The 23,323-nt window shown below is 45.0% G+C and overlaps 1 protein-coding gene across 1 annotated transcript in view; it reads right to left on the minus strand.

Annotated features, from left to right (window-relative positions):
* The window catches only part of CACNA2D4 (calcium voltage-gated channel auxiliary subunit alpha2delta 4), a 122,341-nt gene that overhangs the window by 68,969 nt on the left and 30,049 nt on the right, over positions 1 to 23,323 (minus strand). The window contains exons 13-24 of the mRNA XM_041398618.1: positions 21,892 to 22,025; positions 19,677 to 19,754; positions 18,344 to 18,424; positions 16,105 to 16,179; positions 14,933 to 15,019; positions 11,609 to 11,680; positions 7,332 to 7,393; positions 6,579 to 6,646; positions 6,415 to 6,460; positions 4,855 to 4,952; positions 2,211 to 2,304; positions 1,170 to 1,265 (exon numbers count right to left, since the gene is read on the minus strand). Coding sequence (XP_041254552.1) covers positions 1,170 to 1,265; positions 2,211 to 2,304; positions 4,855 to 4,952; positions 6,415 to 6,460; positions 6,579 to 6,646; positions 7,332 to 7,393; positions 11,609 to 11,680; positions 14,933 to 15,019; positions 16,105 to 16,179; positions 18,344 to 18,424; positions 19,677 to 19,754; positions 21,892 to 22,025 — 991 coding nt within the window. The remainder of the gene's footprint in view (positions 1 to 1,169; positions 1,266 to 2,210; positions 2,305 to 4,854; positions 4,953 to 6,414; positions 6,461 to 6,578; positions 6,647 to 7,331; positions 7,394 to 11,608; positions 11,681 to 14,932; positions 15,020 to 16,104; positions 16,180 to 18,343; positions 18,425 to 19,676; positions 19,755 to 21,891; positions 22,026 to 23,323) is intronic.

Here is a 23,323-nt window from a genome sequence, read left to right on the forward strand (position 1 = left end):
GCTTGAGCAAAGAGGTGCTTCTGAAGGCAAGAGGATGTGTCCTGGGAGCATGACAAGACAGGCAGTGGGTGCTCAGGCGAGACCTCATGAAAATCAGGTCATTTGCTTCCCTGGAGGTTTGTACAGCTTGCCTGGAAAATCCCTTTGTTTTCAGACTCTTGTTTTGTTGTATATTTTGACATAATAATTCCTCATTTATGATTCCTTCCTTTCAGGGGATTCCAGAAGCTCCTCCTGTGAAATATGTGGGGGTCTGTCTCTGCAGTGTGGTGACTGTGACTTTTTGAAGCACTGAATGCTGTTTCTGATGAGCAGTGGGAATCATCACATTAGCCTCCTGCAGCACACAAAGGGCATTTCTCCCTTGTTGCCAGAGACTGACTACTCTGAATTGTTCAGACTGCTTCAAACACATGAAGAGTGTCACCTTTCACGCACAGCAGAGCTTGAGGATAGGACTCAAGTTTGGGGAACTTGGGGACAGTGAAACAGCTGCTGGGAAGCTAATGTCCACCACCCACATGGTCCCTTTCTGTTCCATCTGCTGGTGTGTCTCTGTGACCCGTCCTTTCCTACAGCAGCATGTGTATCCAAAATGTAACAGAATGCAAACTACCCTTTCCATGTCAAAACCCTTCAGTGCACACATACTTTTGCCTTGAGGGAGAGGACAAGAGAGTGAATGGGATGTGACAGGTGTCAGTCACATTGCTTAATGCCTCACTGCAAGGCACTGGGATGCTGCTGCAATGTGGGCAGTGTGAGGCAGACCAGCATAAATCTGGGAGAGGAACTGAGACAGAAAGATCAAACACAGCCAAGCTGGAATGTCGATGGGGCACTGGCGTGCAGAGCCTTTGCACTGCAAAATGGTCCTGGGGATATGTAGTAACTGTGGGCATTTTCTGTGTCAGCTGACTGAGGTCAGACAATGGTTGAAGGGTTTAATTCAAATGAATGTGCTTTGGGACAGTATTTTAAGAAAACCCCAAAAGGACCAGAGGAAGACAAAGGCCCCCTACTCTGATTCTGTGAATCAGCACTAATGCCATCAAGGTGTTGCTCCTTTCCATTCTGTCTCCCCAGAAGCATTTCTAAGCTGGTGGTGATTTCATGCTGGCCCTTCAGAGACACTGACAGAAACCCTGTAATGCATCTGAGGGACTTACTTGTTGGAAATCTTCTCAGAGCCCACATAGAGAGCACTCCTCATGAGTCCAGCTCGAGTGCCCAGAAACGCCATCTCAATGCCTGCCTCAGTATCCCTGTGGAACAGAAATACACAAGCAGAAGCAAGCAGTTCCCACAAGAACAGCCACGATCCACGGTGAGGGCCTTTCAAACTTGAAGCCACATCTGGAGACCTGCTCCCAAGTTCATTTGCAATATAACCCATTTACACCAGGAGTGACAGTGGCTCCTCCCTGCTAATGGCAACAGGTTGTTACTGGCTGACAAATGGCAGGTTTAAGACTTTTGCTCAGGTTTAAACCTTTGAAATCTGCTTATTTCATTCTCTTTTAAGTAGGCCACAGGCTCCTCTGCCCCTGCCAGCTCTGCTCCAGGCTACTCTCATGAGGCTGAAGTGCAGAAGAGGAACTGCAGAAGGAGAATGGCTGGATCAGGGATGCAGAGAACAGCCAAGGTAACAGAATGTGACTAAAGAGGGTGTGTTGGTGCAGCTATTTAAAGCTGTGCTGATAACTGTGTGTCCTAGCAGGATTGTCACTGGCTCAGCTTCTGTTAGTGCAGGGATACAAGGGACTCAAACTGGGACAGGAGTCCAGTGGCCATGTATATCAGTAAGTAGCACGTTGTCTGCTGAAAGAAGATCTGTGACATGATACAAGACACCACAAGCAACAGGTGCCTCACTGGAAATAATAAAATACAAAGCTGTTTATTGAAATAAGCCTGCCCACGATCTTCCTGAGGTCCAATCTGGAGGTACCACCAATAGAGACAATACCAATCTCTTCTCCACTAGAAAAACCCTCACCAAACTAAAGACTCTCCCAAGGAGGCCCAGCTTACTGGAGTTCACTCCTGAGACACTTTTCAAGCTATTTCTAAAGCTATTGAACTATTTCTATCAGTTTTTGGATCTATTTCTACAGTTTCTTGTAAGCTGTGCAAAAGTTTGTGACTGTTTCAAGCACTGCATAAACCCATAGCGATGTTCTATCCACATTTATGTCTCATATACTTACAAGGACATGTTGAGGGCTAGTGTTGTCCAGTAGGCCTCCATGGGGGCAGTGACCACTGCATCAAACAGCACCTCCTGGACCAACTCCTCATCACCTAAGGAGAAAAAAAAACAACAAAAATCAGGAGAGAAAGACATGTTTTTCTCTAGATGTTTTAGGGAGTCCCTTGGTAAGGAGCACCTGCCTGTCCAGGACAGTGGATCAATGTGGCACAAAAAAGAGTCCTCCCATTACAGGGCAGAGAAGAGTTCTAACACCCTGGGTGGTGGAAAACACAGGAGCAGATGTTACAGCCAAGATCACAGAATTACAGAATCAGTGAGGTTGGAAAAGACCTCTGAGAGCATCAAGTCCAACCTATGACCCAGCACCACCATGTCAACCAAACCACGGCACTGAGCGCCACGTCCTGTGGCATTCACATTCTCTGAACAGAGAGAGACATAATTCTCTCTCCCAGGATTCTTCCTGGAGAAACACAGAGAGAAGATGAGAAAACAATTCTTTTCTCAATTGTCTGCTCCTGTTGTTTTTGCACATGTCGAATGTGTTAGGAAGGTTGTTTACCTGAAGGGATTTGATAATTGGATTCTGGTGATGGTTGTTTATATCAATTAGCCAATCACTCTAAGCTGTGCCTGTCTGGAGACAGTCACGGGTTTTTCTTTAGTATATTCTGTATAGTATAGTACAGTATCTCTTTAGTATAGTTATAATATAGTATTAATGTAGTATAGTTTTAATAAGTAATTGTTCAGCCTTCTGAATCATGGAGTCAGAGCACATTATTCCCTGGCTGGGAGATCGCCTGTTTCTACAAGAACATCCAGTCTTTCCTTAAACACCTCCAAGGATGGTGACTCCACTACCTCCCTGGGCAGCTGTAGCAAACACTAATCACCCTTTCCGTGAATAATTTCTTTCTAATGTCCAAAATCATCACACCAGTTCCCCTACAAACTCTGTGGAAGTGTGGTGCCCAAACAAGTGTGGGCAAGTGAGAGGCTTTCAAGTGCAGTTATTCATTAGACTGTCACTTGACTCCTTCGTTGAGCAGGCTGTCCACAGCCTTTGCCTCAAATCCCTGCCTTGACCTTTCCTCTGGGCATCCTGTAGAGAGGATAGCAGTCAACACCTTCCACTCATGTAGCTTCCTTCAAAACCACTAGAGACTTTTTTATGGCTTCTACTCTGTCCCTTTGCTCACTGGCTTCTCTGTTAGCCCTCCTTCCTTCCTGTGTGTCACAAAACATTTTCCTGTCCCGGTTTTCACCAGATGCTCAAGCCAGTCCAGGCTACCAGTCTAATCCACTTTGGACTGGAGCTAAGAAGTGATTAGGGAAGTCCAAGGTATCGTCATGTGCTAAATGACATGCCCCAGAACCCCATTTATTTGACCTGCTTTGTTTCTGTATTGCCCTACTTGCACTAATCTGTGAGAACATGGTGACCATCATGTCCCAGAAATGCCCCTTTCAGTGCTGTTCTAGATGGAGCCACCCCACCATTTGAGTGTTTCTGGCACTGAAACTTTCTGGGTTGATGTTCCAGGTGTCCCTTAATGTCTTAGATCAAGTTCTCCCTAATTTCTTTGCCACAGATTCCAGGATCCTTCTCTCCACAGTTGTTGTTATTCAAGCTTCAAAATCAGAGCCTACCATGTCTAGGATTCATGTGTTCAAATCATATTTGTTTTTCCTCCACAGCATTTCCAAGCCTGCATATTTCTCCAAGTCAGCTCTCCTGAAACTTTCCTCCTCCCTGGCCTCTTCACAGCATAGATCTCTTCTTTCCAGCCTACTCCAAAGACAGCCAGGAGGGCTCTGCTCACATTGTGCAAGAGTGGAAGGATTACTGGATTACAGTTAGTTTTGCTTTTAAGAGATTCCCATCCTTGTGCCAAAGGTTTGTGCCTCTGAGGTGCAGCCTTACATACCAAAGCTTGTACTTGGCACAACTAAGGGGGCTGAAGGACATCCTAAAACCAAATTGCTGTAAGGAATTCCTGTGCACAGCTGGCCATCTCTCCCCGCTGACAGAGATCCCACTCTTCACTGGTGCTGTATCAGCTGCAGGAGAATGGGACCCAGTGCAAGGGATGAGCAGCAGGGGGAGCAGGAAAGATAATAATCCTGTAACCATATTTTTTCTCTTGGATCAGTTACCTGTTGGGTTTGGAAAACAAAATTAATAATCCTTGTTCTGAAAAAACTCATCTCACCGTGAGCCCTTGGAGCATGATGCCTGGTGTCCCTGGGAAACTGAGTTGTCTCAGCACTTTTCCTGGCTTCTCCTGCCATTGTCCCCTCTAGGCCAGTCAGTCAGTCTGTCTTAAACCTGGTGTGCAGCCCCTGCCAAGCTCCGTTCAAGCCTTCCACTTTCCAGTATTTCCTGTGCTGAGACCTCCAATAAGGCTGAGTGATGTGTCAGCTTTGAAATTGAAAAAAATCCTCTGATGGAAACAGGGAAGTGGATCTTCAGCTCATTTCCACTTGTGAATTAATCTGGGCTTGAGTTCAGTCCTGCCTGTGTAAGCAAGTGCCACAGGGGCTCAGTCTGAGACCAATCAGTTTGTCACAGTCCCCTCTCCCTTGTGATGGTACAGGAAAAACCCAGCAGGGCACTTTCAGTGCCTGGGACTCACATTCCAGGTCAGGCTCCTCTCCAGTGAGGAAACGGATCACAGCCTCCAGCTGGCTGAGCTTCCGGTGGTCGGGATCAATGTCGGTGATGCAGTAAATCCTGGTGGGAAGGGGAGAAACAATCCAAAAGGGCAAAGAGAAACCATAGTCAAACAAATGCTCCTGGATGATAATAACTGCGAGAACAAAGTCAGCAAGAAACCTTGCTCTGCAAAGTCTTTACTTTTACATTGCTGCATGTTGTGCCTGCTCTAAATCTAACAGTGCGGCTGTAAGTCAAACTCTACCACTAAACCAAACACCAATTAACCTGACTGCTGTGCTCAGCAGGGTTGCTGTGTTCTCCAGGATAAGCTCACAACGCCACAGAGCTGTTCCAAATCCTGCCAGCAGTTTCCTGTGTTATGTTGTGTAAGATGTGTACATGTGCCTCTGTAGACAATAACAGCATGATGGAGGGACCTGACAAGCAGAGGGTCACATGAAATGTGAGACCAGACCAGGAGCAGAAAAAATAAGAGACAGAGGAACAAAGTGTGCGATGAGGAATGATCTTGCAGCGTGATATGGTGACAAAAAAATCTGTCCCACGGGGATACAACTGCAGGAGCCTCAGGACACAGTTTGGGGAGAAGTGGAAATGTATTAGAAATGCTCTGTGCTATAAAAGAAACCAGTCTTCTAATCCTGCTTCCAATTTTGACTGCTCCATTGTCAGGACAAGGGAGAGGACGGGGTTATAAGAGAGAATTAAAACTCATAAAGGGGCTGAAAGGAGTGATTTATGAGAAAAGTCTAAGAGAAATGAATATGTAAAGTGTGGTAAGTTGACACCTGAAGTCAGGAGTAGAAGAAGGAGAAGTCGCTGTTTGTGTCTCAAATGTGCTGCTTGTGAAACTTGACAGCGTAATGAGAGGTGAGAAGGGGTGCAGGACTGCTTGAATATAGTTATTTTGGCTTTGATACAGCCTGGGTTCATGTGACTGAGTGGGACTGAATGTTGGGTTCATGAAAACCCCAAACCTCACAGCAATAAATGGAAAGTGCCGTGCTTCACCCTGTTTCATATCCAAACCAAGCAAAACTGTAAGTTCTGCTTGCTATTGAAATGGGGGTTATAAATCACCTCCGTGTTCACTAGAAGTTAGGTCTAGGCACAGTTCAGAAGGATGCCAACCAAAAATAAACTAGGATTTAAAAAAGCATTTCAATCTCTCACCAAGCTTGCAACAAAATTTCCTAACAGGTCTGACATAGTGTAGGTTTTGTAAGACAATTCTGAGCAACTCGAGGAGGAACAAAGTGAGTGTGAGCACAGAAGACTGAGGATAAATCTCAGCTGTTTCTTAGGAGAGGAATGTGCCAGGTTTTGGTGGGATCTCCCAAAGGAAGATGGGAAAGTCAATTACCTGGAGACAATCAGGTACAGCAGGTACAGCAGCTGAGTAGCACTGCTTTTTCCCTAGACCACAGAGGGTGGTGAACTCAAACCAGATTGCTGGGAACTTTGCCCAAATATCATGACAAAGCCCTGTGTCACTGACAGGATTTCTTCCACTTACCATTCATTTGCTAAAGACAGGTCTGGCTGCAGCAGGTCATGCAAACCTGAAACCAGAGAGAGTACAGGGAGTATTCAGTGCAGAAGCAGACAGACACACACAGGCTCTGAAGGAGAACTGGTGACATTCAGAGTATCTCCCTTGTCCCTTTCAGATTAACCTACCTTCTTCCACTGAAGTGTTCCCCAGCAGAATGTACTCCCCGTGCCCCCTGGACAGCACAACACCCAGGCTGCAGGCAAGAGGGAAAACAGAGGGTTTGTCAGCAAGGAAAGGTGTCATTGCCTGCAGTTACAATCCTTAATGACATTAACTCCCTCCACAGCTATTAAAGAAAGGAACATCATCGGAAGAGGATTAAGCGAGATCCGATTTCAGCACAGGGGGCTAAGGAACCTGTCTGTAGAGTTATGAGGCATTGCTGGTGACAATTTTTTTGGCCAACATTGTAGGTTCAGGTCAATGATAACATTTCTCAAATCTCTGCCAATTTCAAATCATTTCAGCCAGGGGAAAAACCAACACCCCCGCCCTCCCCTCCCCCCCCCACAATTTCCTTCATTTGTTATTTTGTTATTTTATAATTTTCAGTGTATAACAATGTGGAGGTTTTTTTAAAGCCATACACCAGGACCATATAACATATTCAGTAGAAATGAAAATTTAAGTTGTCTCATTTCTCTGAAATGAAACAATAAGATTTACCTAAGGTATAGCTGTCAGATTCTGAATTAAATCATAATATTCCTTTTGAATTGACCCCAAATAATATTTTAATGGCAACAGGAACAAAGAAGTCATTTATTCCTACAGCTCTACTCATGACTTGTAGCAATATTTATGAAGAGAAGGAACTGATCTGCTGTCCCTGATCAGACTTCTGATACACTGTATTGGTGCCACGAGTCCTTGCTCACCTGAAGGGTGTGCCACTGATGTCCGTGAAGAAATAATCATTGGTGAGGAAGAGAACTCGTTTCTGAAATAAGAGAATGAATAAGAGAGACCATGTGACAGAGCAAGGGCATAGTGGTGATGGGGGCCTGGGATAATGTCCCCAAGGCTGAGCAAAACCAACACCTCACACCCTGTAGGGCTGGCTGGAGGCTGGCATGAATGGGAAGTGTTCAGCATATCCAGCATCTTGAGACTTCTAGGACCCACACAGCCACTCTGTCTTTCCAACAAGGGCTTCAGATAAACCTTTCTTTGTTCTAGGGCTCCTGCACCGGCTGCAGGAAGGGCTGGGGGGAAGCTGCCTTCCCTCTCACCCCCTCCAAGAACTCGTGCTGGGGCCCTGCTGCTCTTCTGCTAGACACAGCAACCCTGACAGCTTTGCACATCATCATCACCATCACCATCATCATCTCCAGCAGGAGAGGGGCTCAGGGGCAGATAGGAGGGAGGAGTGGAGTTGAAGGAGAGGCAGAATGGCAAACCTATCCTCTGCGTGGGTGGGCAGCCAGGGCCAAGTCTCCCCACTCCTGTGGGAAATGCTGATATTCCTGACATTTGCTTTCACACCAAAGTGGGACAAAACATTAGCATATTCCAATTTTGTTAAAAAAAATCAGTTAAAAAAAAAATTACATTTTCAATTTGGAAAAAAGTGCCGTTTCAAATCCAAGCCATTTTGATTCGCACGCAAATATTTTTTTCAGACTGACATTTCAACTGAAGACATTTCAGATTATTGAAAGCTGCCTCAGAACTTCATCTGTTTGCCAGACTGGCCTTTTCCTGTAGGAAAGTGTTGATTTCAGTGGAACACTTTTCCAAAGGAGAAAAGTTTCTGGAAAGTTTCTATCCAAGCCTTATGGCAGTATACGAACCCTAATATGTTTAAAATCCTAGACCCAGTCTGAGAACGAGGTGAGAGGATGTGTGTGGGAGACAGGGGAGTGAACACAGAAAAGTCAGTGTTCCCCAGGGAAAGCCATGCCTGCTGTAACCTGCTGGAGCTGAGCAGCCCTGGAAGTGGAGCGAGGCACAGAGGGCTCCAGCTCCACGGTGTGCACCAGGTTGAGCATCACTGTGCTGACAGGGATGGGGGATATCATTAGGTGTGATGGAGATTCAGGATATTGTTAGGTGAGGAGGTGGAAGCTGGCTTAACCCCTTTTCCCACTCATGCATGGCAATTGTACTGCTGAACAACAGGGTCTTCTGCTGGGCCAAGACCACACAGAATCACAGAATCACTGAGGCTGGAAAAGACCTCTGAGATCACCGAGCCCATCCTTTGACCTATCACCACCTTGTCAAGCAGACACAGCACTAAGTGCCACGTCCAGGCCTTTCCTGAACACCTCCAGGGATGGTGACTCCACCACCTCCCTGGGTGGTCCATTCCAATTTTTAAATAACCCTTTCCATGAAGTTATTTCTCTTAGTGTGCAAGATCTTCCAAAGGGCTGTGGTACCCCCAAAGAATATCACTTGGTAGTGTTTTGGTGGCTGTGGGTGTTACAAAAGGTTAACTCTCCCTTTTCTTGTCTATCTGATCTGGTGATGGAGGCAGGGAGGCATGGAAAGGACCTGGTCACTACCCTGAGACCCTTTCCTTGGCAGGGCTTGTTCTGCTCCTCCTTTTTTCCCCTGACCTGCCCTTCTTCTGGTGAGTGCTCAGCCAGCCCCAAGACAGCTGGAGGTACCACCACTTATCCATGGCATGGAAAAGAAGCAGAGCCACCCTTGAGCCAAGTGGGGCTGAGGATGATCAGGCAGGACTTTGCTACACAGCAGGGCTCAAGGGAGGAGAGCATGGGCATGTTGGCACAGTGACAGGATGGCTGACTGCCATCCCCTGCAGTCTGGGAACACATGGATTTCCAGACTGGATGCTGTGCTAGGGCATCCAGGCCTGGCTGTTGCCATTACCAGAGGCTTGCCACAACTTCCACCCATGTCCTCTCTCTCTTTTGCTCTCACAGTCACAGCCCTTCTGTACTCAAGCTGCAAGCGAAGGCATTTCTGCCCCTAGAACTCCCTAACAACCGCCTCCTGTATTTGCTCCTTGTTTTTTCCCTCTTTATCTCACTCTGTTCTCGATACCTTCCTGAAATCAATGTGGGGTATCGACAGAATAATTTCTATCCCCTTCACTCGGGTCTTCTCTCCACAGTGTGATTGCCTCATTCTCTTTGTTTCAAGGCTCTGTCAGCACTTTCTTTGTTTCTGCTCTGCTTCATCAGCTAGCAGAGTACAAGTGGGAATTACTAAGCTTCATTTCTGGTTTCGACTCCATGTGTATTCTGATAATAGTAAAATTGTCACAGACTCAGCCTCAGTCCCCTATTGTGCTCCATAAGGCTTCCAGAGCTGCAGAATGGAACAAATAATATCTCTTCACCAAGGCTACTTTTTATTATTTTCTTTTTCCCCTGGGTAGGGGAGCAGAAGGATGTCTCTAAAATATTGAACTAAGAGATAGCATTGGATGACTCAAAATAAGTGTTATTGAGGGTGCACAAAGGGGTTAAGCTAGCAAAAGAAGCAATCTAGACCTACAAAGAATAGGTCTTGCTCTAAAACCTTGATTACTTTTCTGATAGAATAACTAAGGTAATGGATGAAGGAAATAAAGGTCATTCAATATATTTGGGTTTATATAAAGTACTTGAAACAGCTTCCCATGAACTTTTATTCCAAAAAATCAGTTAAAGTGGGCTTAAATAAGATATAGAGGGAGAACCAGCTGCAGAACTGTAAACAGAAAGATACAGTAAACAACAGGCCATCGAGGGAAGAAAATCTAAGGGGAGGAACAGACTCTGTCTTAGCAGCCCTTCTGTACAGGGATCTATCTGTAAGACAAAACAGAACATTTCTCTGCATACTGAAACAAGTGTCTCAACAGCCCTTAAAATTAGAAAGGCTGGATGGAAAGGAGAAGTGGGTTTCATGTGGAAAAATGGCAACTGGAAAAAATAGCTAAGAAACACAAAACTGAGGGCGGCAGTTCCAGCACACTTGTGGGAGGGAGAAAAAAACTGAAGGGACAGCAGAAAGGAGATTGGGGGCTCCCTGTTCAGAAATATCCTATTGCAGAGAATAGCTGCTCTGTGCAGAGCAACAGGGAAACAGTCACAAAATTCAGTGAAGCCTGGTACTTGGGCACCAGAAATGATAGAAGTGTCAACAGGAACAATCATAATAGCTGAAAAGTGTTGCAAATATTTCAAATGCAGATGTTAGCAATGCTCAGGAGAAGAAAAGCAAAGCCATCAACAGGTCCATGGGAATTAAAAACACCAAGAAAACAGAGAAAAAAAAGTTGTAGTGACAAGATCTAGCAGGACAACCATTCAGAGGAAGCAGAGAGGTGTCTTCATTAGGAAGTGGCCCCATTTCAGCAGTGGCTGTGAGCATTTGGTATGTTGGAATTGGTGCTGACTGTGGCTTAGCATGGGAACAGTTCAGCTAGCCACTGAAAAAAAAAATGCTCTCTATGAAGGATGGAAAATTTTCCTGAAATATAGAAGACTTCTGGGCAGTGTAACTAGCAGGACTCTGGAATACTTCCTAACAGGAAATGATGAAAGCCAAAATCTTTGAGAGAGTTAAATAAATGTGAATGAAAAAGTACCAGTGAACATAAATATACGAGATAATTTTGCACTGATTCCAAAGGAAGATGTATAACCCTGCCCTAGAGCTGGTAGGGAGTGTTCAAAAGTCTCCATTTCACTAGCACTTTTCATAAAACATCTGCAAATATTTGCATAGAAATTAAATCCTAGACCTGGATAAAGGCAATCACATTCTGACAAAGTGAGGGACAAAGTTTTCATGAATGGTTTTGGGGAGGGAAAGAGGGTGGCAAAATAGTCTCCAAACCTCCTTCTGCCTAAGTCAGTTCAGCATAGTCTTCCCCTATTCTAACCCTTGAAGATCTCTGATTCATTTCACAGCCCTATAAACAATGAACAACTTTTTGGCTTTGCCTAGACAAAGCAGGGAGCTGAGAGATGTTTCCAGTGCCTCTCTGAGAGCAGAATGTTGGTAGGTGTAATGAGCACTTCTAATGATGTTCTCTTGTATGTCTTTAGCACATGCATTATATATGTGGTGAAACAATGAAATCCTCACATTCAGGAATGCTGAACATTGAAAACCACAACCCTTGTGGTTTCTGAGTATCCACTTCCCATCCACTCCCCTGGGTGACCTGAACAGAAGGATAATTTCTTACCCCTTTGTCCACAGGGACCTTCACATCCATGGAGAGGTAGCCTGTTTCCCCATTGATCATAGCACTTCTCAGCTGCAGAGGTGAACAAGTTTGCTGTTAGTGTCTCCAAGCAGGGCCCAGCAGGAATTATCAGAGCCACTTGTCATTAACACACAGGGGCTGGCAGAAAGAATCACTGTTGGCTCCCTCTCCTCCCCAGCTCTGTCTTGCTTCTTTTAAACAGAAATCCTGTTTGCAGTGATCAGAATCCTTGGACAGTCATGCTGATAAGTGATACAGAATAGTAATAGTTTATTCTGAAAGCTTGTTGATATGTCTTTGAGCAAAAATAAAGGATCTGGAATCTATGAAATTGCCAGTCCCAGTTACAGACTTCACTGTTTGGCAGCCAGAAATTCATTAGCACAGTGCTTTGAGAGCTTGGAAGAGGAGAAAACTGAGAAACCCACTAACTCCCTTAGACTGAATCCAAAGACCTTTGACATTTTTAAAACTGATTTATAAATTATAGGCTGTATTCAGCACCACTTCTGAGGTGCAGCAAAGCAGCTGTTTAGCACAGTAAAGCAAGACTATATGAGAGCAGGGTAGGCAGTGAGAAGACCACTTTATTCAACCCAGGTTCCAAAGGTAAAATGTAATTTTCACAGTGACTCCCAGCCTCTTGCAAGAAGGATCCAGGAAATTTTTCCACAAGCACAGAGGCTTTGACTTCAGCTCCAGCCTGCCAGAGCATATCAAGTCTATTGCTTCAGGCTGGATAGAAAAAAATAGCTGGGAAGTAACTTACTCATTCACAAATTGTTTCCTTACTTCCAGAAACAGGCCTCCATTCAGGTGCTAGCCAGTCTCAGCTGCATTGGCTTTACAAGGCCACGGTTTTGTTTATTATGGCTGTTTGATGTGGGTTATTTACAGACCTAGAATATGAAGCTCATGTTTCCCAAGGCCCACATCTTGGAAATGAAAACACTGACTGGTACTATTACTCCTTTTTGGCTAAGAGTGTTTGACCTTCTTCCAGAGCCTCAGCATACTTTCTGTTCTGGTCTGACAGCCTGCAGGATTTGCTATGGGTTCTGGGTTTAGAATCACAGAATAACCTAAATTGGAAACAAGGATCATCAAGTCCAACTCCTAGCCCTGCACAGCATCATCCCCAAATCACACCCTGTGCCTGAGAGCAGTGTTCAAACACTCCTTGAGCCCTGGCAGGCTGTGCTGTGCCCACTGCCCTGGGGAGTTCAGTGCCCAGCCACCCTCTGGGGGAAAAACCTTTTTATAATATCCAACCTAAACGTGCCCTGCACAGCTTCAGGCCATTCCCTCGGGTCCTGTCACTGTCACCACAGAGAGGAGATCAGTGCCTGGCCCTCCTCCTCCTCCCTCAGGGAAATTGTAACTGCAATGAGCTCTCCCCTCAGCCTCCTCCAGGCTGAACAGACCAAGAGACCTCAGCCACCCCTTGTATGGCTCCCCTCCAGACCCTTGACCCTTCTCCTTTTCCCCTCACACTATGAATATCCCTGTGTTGCTTTACAAGCAAGCCCAAACCTTGCTGCTGCCTGGCTGCAGGTTGTACCATTGTGCATTGGTTGGTGTTTTTCAGACAATGCCAGCTTCCCTCTCCTGGATTTCTTTTTGCTGTATCACGCATCTTTAGCACTTGGGCATATTTTTTCCAGCCTGAATGTGCTGCTTATCAGCATTGCTGAGATTTTACAGCAACTGGTGTGGAGTCTGTCATTGATCTAATACCATAGCTACAAACATGAGTGTTGAAATGTTGGCAGCTTTCTGCTGCAGTGGGTGTATCTTGAGAGCCTCTAGACTTGCTGAAGTCACACTGCAGATATTGCTCACGTCACTGAATGTCTCTGCACCCTCTGTGACTGCAACCTTTCTTTCTTCTGGAAGATGCAGTACAGAAAGACAAAGTGGCTTTTGTTTCTCATGCTGGTTTCATGATTTTTTTTGTCCCCTGGATAGTTTTACTCTGGTTGCCTATGGACAGAAACCTTACAATTGGTATTGTATTTGCATTCAGGTATCAGTGTCAGTTGGTCAGACAGCAGGAGCCCACTAGCCAAATAAATATGAGAGCAAAGCAGATTTCTTTCATTTCCCGGATTATTTTTTAAATAGAAAACTAGGCAAAGAGGTATAGCTCTAAAAGTGGCTCCAGTGAGAGAGAAAACTGCAATGGGAGTGAAGTCCTATAAGAGATCAGTGAACCTACAACAAAGCTGCTGGCAACTTGCATCTTGGTAGTTCCACTGCATGTAAAACCTCTTATTTTTGTCTTGCTTTCCACATTACATAGTTTTGCTGTGTTCCCTTTCTCAACTTCCCACTCTTCAACCTCCCAAATTCCTTTGATGCTGCCTTTATACTTGGCCTACACTAGTGGCAGTAGCTACTTTGATCCTCCTGCTGCTCTGTTTGTCCTGCCTGTTTAAGTGGATATCTATAAGCATCAGATCCGTTTATCTCAGCAGTCTCCCCTGTAATCCAGAAGCGTGTGTCTCACAGCTAATTCTATCTTACTCCAAATTCAGTCCTTATCTTAGTAATTTAAGTATCTATTTCCTCCTAGCTCTGAGTAAAACAAAACCAGCCACAGAGGAACCTCTCTATATTCTCATTTTATCTGGGGTCCTAGTGCAAAGCAGCAGTGTGCAGCTGTTACAGGTGTACACTGTTTCTTCTTTATCACTTGTTAATAATTTTGCTCAAAAGACAGTAGAAAAGAGTTTGGCTTTTTTTTTTTTATTTAATCTTTTACTCTGTTCAGTTACTGCTTTCAGTAACTCCACACCTGTGCAGTAAGGTGGTTTCTGGAATTTGTTTTTCCCAAGTATTTATCCTCTGTGTTTATTACCATTAGTGATTGCCAGCTTTAGTCTCTTGATGAATGTACATCCTTGTTCCTGATCTCGTTAGTGGGGTGGCTTCAGCTGGATCTCACATACTGCATGTGTGGGTGACATCACAGGACACTGCCACACTCCTAAACTACTCTGGCTTTGTCCTAAGGCAGTCTTGTACACACAGACTGGCTCCTTGGAGCATCCTCCAAAGTGCTTCCTCCCTCCTCCCAGCACTTCTTTGCTCCATGAGAAGGAAAACTCATACTGGGAAGGCAGACAAGCACTTGGTAAGGGAGCCTTATACTTTTTCCTCTTGTAAACCACCCATCTCTGTTAGTCAGAGCCAGTCAGGCACAGAAAAACAGCAGGAGTGCCCCCCACACCTTCCATACAGGCACACAAACTAGTAGAAAGAAGGTGCTACAAGAGGCTAAATCCACTTCCTGACACTCACTATTTCATCCTGGTCTTCCCATTCCACTTCTGAAAGATCGACGCTGTTGTAGTTCGGCTTAGGCTTCAGTTTCTTTCCTTCTTTATACTGAAATAAAAAAAAAAAAAGAAAAAAGAAAGAAAAATATACAAGTAAGTAGCTAGATCACTTCCTAAACCAACCATTTAAGAATTTATGTGCAATTTGAACAATAGGCATGTCTCATTTCTTCTCTGACTAGGAAGGCAGAATTTGTGCAGAAGGCAGAATGTCTTGGTCCCATGTCACATATTTCTTTACACTGGCAGTGAGAGGCTAGGGGAGTTCCAGTGGGACAGGCTGCTCCAGGAGCAAGGGACAGACAGGAACACAGCTAAACTTACAGGCAAAGGCTGTGGCCTCCTTCCCCTAAACAGATCAGCACAACACCCCTGCCTGCAGGAAATCAGTTTTTTCCCTGCAGCTAAGAGTATAATCCCATTAACATTATAATACCAGCAGGAGATCTTTTCTGATGGGAGTCAGGCTTTAACTGCACTCACGGGAGACTTTTCACCTAGAACTAATTGAGGCAGGAGGGCTGTTCCACTAATCTCCGGAGTGAGAGAGGAGGTGTGACTCGGGCTGGGAGAGGATAATTGACGCTGGAAGGATAAAGCAGCGCCCTTGCCTGGCTTTGCAACACGGCGTGTCCCTTCTCTTCACACACTGAAGTGACTCCAGGTGCCTGTGGTCGCCCTGGCAAAGCTGCCTTTTTGAAGACAGGGCCACCATGGGGCTTCACAGCAGCTTTGTCTTGTGGTGACCACACTAATGCTTATAGCTGCAAGCAGGTGGATTCGTGCTGACCAGCAGGTGTCTGAAATGTAAAACCATCACGTGCTGGGCATCTCCTGACCAGAATGTGTCTGAAAAGTAAAACCATCATGTGCTGGGCATCTCCAGACCAGAATGTGTCTGAAATGTAAAATCATCACGTGCTGGGCATCTCCTGACCAGCAGGTGTCTGAAATGTAAAATCATCACGTGCTGGGCATCTCAGCAATGAGGCCAGCTGGCCCTTCTGCTCCTGGGTGTCTCTATGTCAAAGGCTGGTGGTCTTCACAGCTCAAAAACCCCAAAGGAATCAGAAGCAGCACTGAAGGTCACTGTGTTCAAGCAGCAAAGGTTCTCAGATGCAGAGCTCTACGTACCAAAGGACGGAGGTCTGGGTGTGAAAGGATGTAGCCGTTGTTGGTGTTCAGGAAGGCGTAGCCATGGACACCCAGCTGGAGAGAGAGGCATTGGAATAATCAGTGCTTTAGCTACCAACACTGCTGGGTAATGGGTGCTGATGATACCCTGGCACCAGCAATACTGAGAAATATCTTCCTTTTAAAGGTATTGACCAGCAGAAAATGGAATCCATCCCAAAGGAGGTATCTGTGTGGTCTGTCTGTGCTTGGATGCACAAAAGGACGTGCAGGTAGTTGGTTTGTGTGCACATTCAGAAAAATATGCCTTCCTACAATCTGATTGTCATCATGGACAATCAGCACCCAGAGGCAGACAGCCCCCCCACAGCAGAGATGCACAGGAAATGGGCAATGATGAGGAATGTTGTAGTTTTAAAATGCTTTTTAAGGAATAGCATAATTGAACAAGAACAGACACTGGCTGACCTGAGCTGTGAGAGATTTCCAAGAGAGCAGTTACTCAGCTCAAGCCCATATATAATGCAAATTCCAGCTACACCCTGAGTTGCTAATAAACCTGCAGACAGCCTGTGCTTGCCAAAACAAGAGGTGTCTCAAGGAAAACAACAATGGATAAAGTTTCTATCTTAAAAAATATGTTGCAACTCTATTCCTATAGAGACAATCCTGGAGGAATAAGGTAGGAAGTGAGGAGGCAACTAATTTACAGTCTGTCTGTGCATTCAGGGAATCAGTTCTGTATTTCACACATCCCAGACCAAAACCATGGACCATCTCTATGTGAAGCAGTTTTTTGAAAAACACACTTGGCTTAACTCAGTGTGGCAAGAATGATACCAAGACACTGGACTAGCAAATTTCTTTTTTGGCCTATTAAAGCTGAAATTCCCCAGCCCAGTAAAAGCACAATCATGAATAAACAAGGTCCAGAGGTCTGGAATGCTGGGGCTGGTCCTTTTGAAGCCCATATACCAGGGAATTCAAGTTGAGGACCCTAGGTTTCCAAACTGGTCTGGAGTTGGAGGTGTTTCTGAGAACACGTGTCCTGCTGCTGATATAACGAAATCCAAATTTTTCCCCATCCTTTCCTGGCACTGCTTGAAGGAAAGAACAGTGATCTTCCTTAGTCCAGAAGAAAAAAATTATTGTATATCTGTCCTTTGAGTGACATGGGGAAAGTGAGATAAAAAGGCATTATTCTTATACAGAAATCATATAAAAAATGACCCAAACCAGGCAGCTTTGGAGGCACCCTGAAACTCACAGTTCCAGGGTTGTCTGCAGGATCATTTCCTACAGCTGCCTGTTAATGGTCTGCCCTGCATCCATGTCTGGAAGCACCACAGAAATTCACAGCTTCTGACAGCACTTTCAGTCCTGTGAGTCTTCAGCAATCAGATTTTGGACAACTGCCTCACTGGTAGTAGTTGTCTGATAGTTATTTAAGAGAAAACAAAAGCTTGAAATGTTGGCTCAAATTGCCAGATTTCAGGGTGGTCCTTGGATATGCTTGTTGTCTCCTGCTGTGCAGCCTGACTGAACAAAGGGTCACTGCCTGGAATTTACAGCAGAAACCAAACCAAACCATGCATCTCTGGGGGAATTTCCTATGGATGAACATTTTTTTTTTAAGATACATTGAACACAGAGCTAATGGAAAGTTTCTTGACTAACAATTCTGGAGAGCAAATACTCTATCCAGGTACAGCACAAAGCGAGTGAGAGCCAACTTTCTGTACACTGTCCTGCCAAGAAACCATCATGCTGATCTGCAGAAAGGAACCTCTAGGCATGACAGGAGAGTTGGCTCTCCATAATCCGTTCAGCCCTCAGTTTTTCTGCTAAGAATATTGACACTGAAACGAGTACATTTTTTGCCAGCTGGCATGGCAGCTCTTGTCCACAGGGAACTGCATATAAAACTTTAATTCTTCTAATATAGGCTGTCATCTCTGAGGGATTTAGGTTGGGACCATCAGGATGCAAAGGTTCCATGACCTTTTGCCAACCTACTGGATCACCCCTCCTTGTGCTGCTGAAGCAGCCTAAAGGCTTGTAGTAGTGAATGATTTCATATGTGCTACATGGAAACCACACACCACTACATCCAACAACTCTTCCCTTAGGCTCATAGTTTCTCCTACAGAGCAGAGAAGTGATTTTTCAGTCATGCCCATGGAAGTGTGAGTAGTGACTCTGCTGTGCAAAGGAACCAACTGCATTATCTCAGCCTTACCTTATAGCGTGGAGCAAGTTTCAACAACTCCCTCAGTGGTACATCAGAGCCCACCACACCCAGAAGAATGCCATGGGATCGCTTTAACACAAAGGAAAATCCATTTTCAGAAGCAAAACTGGGTAGTTTTATACCTGAAAACACATTATTGTCTCCCTAGTAGTTTCTCACCCATCCCCTCTAGGCTTGTATGGAAGTGGTTATTCAAAAATCAATTAATATACTTCAAAAAGTCCATAGAGGTTATTCCAGTGTTTATGGAGAAGAGTAATTACACACAACACTAGTCAGTATTCACTGCTGTGATTCAGAAGTAACAAAAATCACTGAAAACAAGTCTTCAGGGCAAACACCTGCATTCAGTACGTGTAAATACCAATAAGGTCAAGAAAATAATGCAAACCAACACAAATGATAAATTGGGCCAACTAAATCAAATGCCAAATACAAAACTGTTAACCCAGAGAAAAGGAAATCCCCTCTCCATGACATGGGGATCTGGTTGTTAAATAAGCATCTGGACAGCACTGTGGAAAAAATACATACAGGCTGCCAGTGGAGTGCTGTGCCAGTGCAGGCTATGGCCAGCCCCAGGTGGACAAGGCACACAGTCACTTGTAGGACCTGGATGAAGAGTTTACCCCTTGTACAGCTATGGTATGCTAAGGTACCATTCTCCATTTTAAAAGGATGCTGAGAAATTAGAAATGCTACAGAAAAGTGTCTAAAGGGTTTCAAACACCAGAGGAAATGACCTTATCAAATCATCAAAATAATTCAACCTTTTTAATCTTATCAAGATAGACAGGTTTGATTTTATGGCAATGTAGAAGATGCTTCCCATGAGAACTTACTAAAGGGTACAGGCTTTTTAATCCGAGGAAGCCATTGTGACAGGAAGGTGAGGTCAGACAAATTAAAAGCAGAATTTAGACACCAATTTTTCACAAAGAGTTAGAAACCATGATGGAGAGAGCTTTTGCCTGGATGCCTTGCTTCAATGATGCTTTTGCCAAAACCAGGGTATTTGGCTCATCTGTGTGAGATGTAAAATCTATAATAAAATGCAGACTATACAAGGTAATGATCTCTTCCAGCCTGAAATTTCAGGGTCTGTAAACCAGGCTTGGTTTGAAAATGGAAGGGATAAAACAAGAAGCATAATATTTGAGGGGTATTTTAAAGAAATCACAGACTTATCATTCTGACAGCTAAATTATCACCCATCCACCCTGCCAGAGCTCTGCTGCCTTTCCTAATGGCTGAATTTGTTCAGAGGCCCTTTGGCTTTAGGGTGCCACAAAGTTCTGCTGCCTGCTGTCCCCTCACTCACCGTCTCGTTCTTCTTGCTGAACACTGGCATGGCCACCGTCGTCATGAGCAGCAGGCTCTGGGCCTGTGATGCAAAAAGCTGCCACAAAAAACCAGAGAACTTGTGTCAGCAAGTGCAGCACCCCAGGGAGCACCAGTGCAAGGAGCTGCAATTCCTAAGGACCCCAGATGTGGGCTGCAATTGGTCACCTCCGTGCTGCACACACTGCTCGGGAAACAGATGGCAACACTTTTAACTAGTCTGTGTCCACGGGGACCGTGGGATGGATGCTTGCTCTTGTGGGGTGATGAGGATGGGATGAAAGCCAGTGAAATGCACTGAAGAGTTGCTTCAATGAAGAGACAGGAACCTGAAGAAGTGGTGGCACAATTTATACCCACCACTCTTTGTGAGTGTAGACATGAGCACTTATACAATGAGTGCAAATAACACCAACACAAGCGGCACAGAACAGAGAAAAACAACACAAATATGAGCAAAATCACAAACAAGGTATCATCTATACTGCCAACATATGAATACCACAAAGGAAAAGCACAACAGATAAACATTTAAATGACACAAATACACACAAGGCCTACTTGTATACACTTGTTACTCAGCCATCTAAGCTTAGGGAAAAGGGACAAAGTAATGATCCAGATACACTGTAGTGACCTATTTCCATGAGGGATACAGCATGTGCAATGGGATAAGACATGTACCCAATTCAACAGAGGACAGATGCTCTAAAAGCACATGAGAGGAGGTAAAACAGGCAAGTCATATGCAAAGGAGTCTCCCAAACATGCCCAGCTATCAAAAGATTCTAATCCTTTGCTGCCAGTAACACCACTTCTTCCATCTTTGGTTTGGTGTGAGTAGCAAGGCAAGAAATGACCTCCTGTCCCTACTACAGAGTATGCTGGGAGCCATAAAGGAGCAAGTCAGCAATCTAGTCACTTGATGGAGATTTGGACTTGGTATCTTGGGTAACTTCTCTGGGTGATTTTTTGTGGAATCTTCCCATTTACAGCAACACTCACACTAACACACAGCAAGTAAATTTCTCTTGCGCTTATTGGACACGTGGAAAAGAGATCAGGTGAGTTAAGCTACTGCACAACACAGACAGCCCTACCTACTCTGAACCAACAGCACAGCTCTCCAGTACATCCAGCATTTCCCCTCCTCTTCTTGCCAGTGCAAGAGGACCCTTAGTGCTGCAGCCCCCACCCCCTCCAGATGTACAGGCCAGCTGTGGCTGTGAAAGCTGGCACTGACACACTGACTGACTGGCACGAGGGAAACAGCACATGCACGAAACACAGGGTGCAGTTACCTCCTCAGACTGTGGCAGCTGGTGAAAGACATGGATGAACACACAAATGAATACATGAATGGAGGAATGAATCAAAGACAGGAGAGGTTGGGACAGAGGAAGAGAATGGCAAGACAAGAGGCAACAAACAAGACGCAGAAAAAAACAAAACCAAACATGCAGCAAACAAATGTCTGTGACTGCCTTGGGAAGCATGACTCTACATACCAGTGCCAGAGCTGGCAAATCTGCTGATAAAATAAACTTCCTGGGTAATTAGTAGCACTTCTGGAGGCTTTGATTAATACACTCAAGTACCATGTCCCAGCCCTCATATGGCACCCTCATGCAGCAGTAGATGTCACCCTCACAGAGCCAAAAGTCTTCCCACAGGGCAGGCCTGAGACAAAGCAGGGGGCATTGGGACTACTGACTGTCTGGTTTTTTGCAGCGTGTCCTTTGCCCACAGGGCTGGGCTCAGGACCACTGTGGTGACTTAGGTCTTGCTAGTTTAAGGAAGGAAAGAGTGAGCCTGCTGCCTCAGCTGAAATTTCTATCTTTGAGTTGCAAACAATTTGCAGTTAGCTACTAGGCTGGAGGAAATCAGTCTCTGTGACCCTACCCTGAGCCAAGAAAAATCTGTTGTGTGAATAATCCTTTAGAAGGTAACATGCTTGCACAGAAGCACATCTTAGCTGATGTTGTGCCTGTGTGATTAGTCCTGGGCACCTGAGTCAATGCAGATTCATGTTTGAGTCTGCACACACACCTCAGCTCCAGGAACAAGCAGAAAAGAAACAGTCTGTCTCAGTAGAGCCAGAGATCAGTAATTTCTATCAATCAACCAACTCCTGGCTTGTTTTACCTAAGTTTCAGGACTTTATCTGGGATTTGACCGGTGCTCGAGGTCCTTACCGCGCTGTCCATGTAGGCTTCGGTCCAGATGATGTCGTGGTCGTGGTTGATGACCATGGGCCGGCTGAGCACGTGCAGGTACTCCATGACATTCTCCTGGACATCTGCCAGCGTGGAGATTTGAGTGTAGTAGCCTTCATGGAGAAAGAGAGGTGTGAGTCACTCTGCTGACACATCTCCCCTGTTTCCCTGAGGGCAAAGCTAGAAAACTGAATGTCAAAGACCGAATGTATCTACCCAGGATGGGTAATCTGCTCTTTGTAAAATGGGCCTTGACATGCCTGTCACACAAAAGCACCTGTGGAAGTCTAGAGTTTCAAAGCAGTGGTTCTGTTCTTCTAAAAATGCTGAAGCATTTTGTGCAAGATGAAAGTCTTGATATAATCAGATTTGTGCAAAGCAGATGCAAAATGTTGTTTTGGGTCTCAGGAAAAACCTCCCACTAATCAGACTGCCTTTAGTCTGGAAGGCCAAACATATGCAAGCAAAGGTTTTCACCAGGCTACCCACTTGCCCTGCCCTATTTTATATTAGGATCAAATTCCCACTTCCTCTTCCAGATTTTTTCCAGTACTCTTCAGTCTGCCTAGCTTTACATCCAAGGATGGCAACTACTTCCATCTACACATTGGAAGCACAATAAAAAGTGCAAGGTACCCATTTCTGAAGCTTTGTCCCTGCAGCTGGACTCACAGCAGTCTAAAACTACAACAAGGAGTACAGGGGAAGGATGTTCTCAAGTTACCAAAAGGTCCTCAGAAGCAGCTGCTGGTTAGAAGTGCTAATACAGAGTAATGTCATAAGGATTCTTGTGTCCTGCTGCTCACCACAGGCATTGGTTGCACTTGGTATAGGGTAGAATACATCAGATACATGGAAAACTTTCCAATCACTAGGAAAACACTGTCATGTGGAAGGGCTCATGTTCTGATAAGCTTTGTGATGTGGACACAGATTTAGTGTGCTTAAAAACAAGGACCAAAAGGGTTATACAATGCATTGAAACAGAAGAACCAAAATCGGGGAGCCCTCTGCACAGCTCAAATCTGGTAAGTGAGAATGCAAGAGCACATTTTTGCTACCTGGTTATTCAGAAGAATGCATTCTGACATTTTACAGTGAACCAACAGTACCATGAAGTCTCTGTCACTGATCTCCTGGGTGAATACAGAATCTGAAACCCAGGGGTTTGCTTCATTTAACAAAACATAAAAATATTATGTGTAATTCATAGTGCTAATTAGATGAATGCTTGAGCCATGAGCATCCCCAGCTCACAGTCATTCTACAGGCCAGCAACTCTCCTGTCAACTGTTCTCAGCAGTAAATGTTCCCATGCATTGCATGCTCTGCTGGAACCACTGCTTGGGCTGGAAAAGTTTGTACCTGACACCCAGCTTCAGCTTTCCCTTCCTTTCCCTGTTTATACAGG

Source organism: Onychostruthus taczanowskii, unplaced genomic scaffold (assembly GCF_017590055.1).
Source record: "Onychostruthus taczanowskii isolate IOZ18803 unplaced genomic scaffold, ASM1759005v1 scaffold15, whole genome shotgun sequence".
NCBI classification, from domain to species: domain Eukaryota; kingdom Metazoa; phylum Chordata; class Aves; order Passeriformes; family Passeridae; genus Onychostruthus; species Onychostruthus taczanowskii.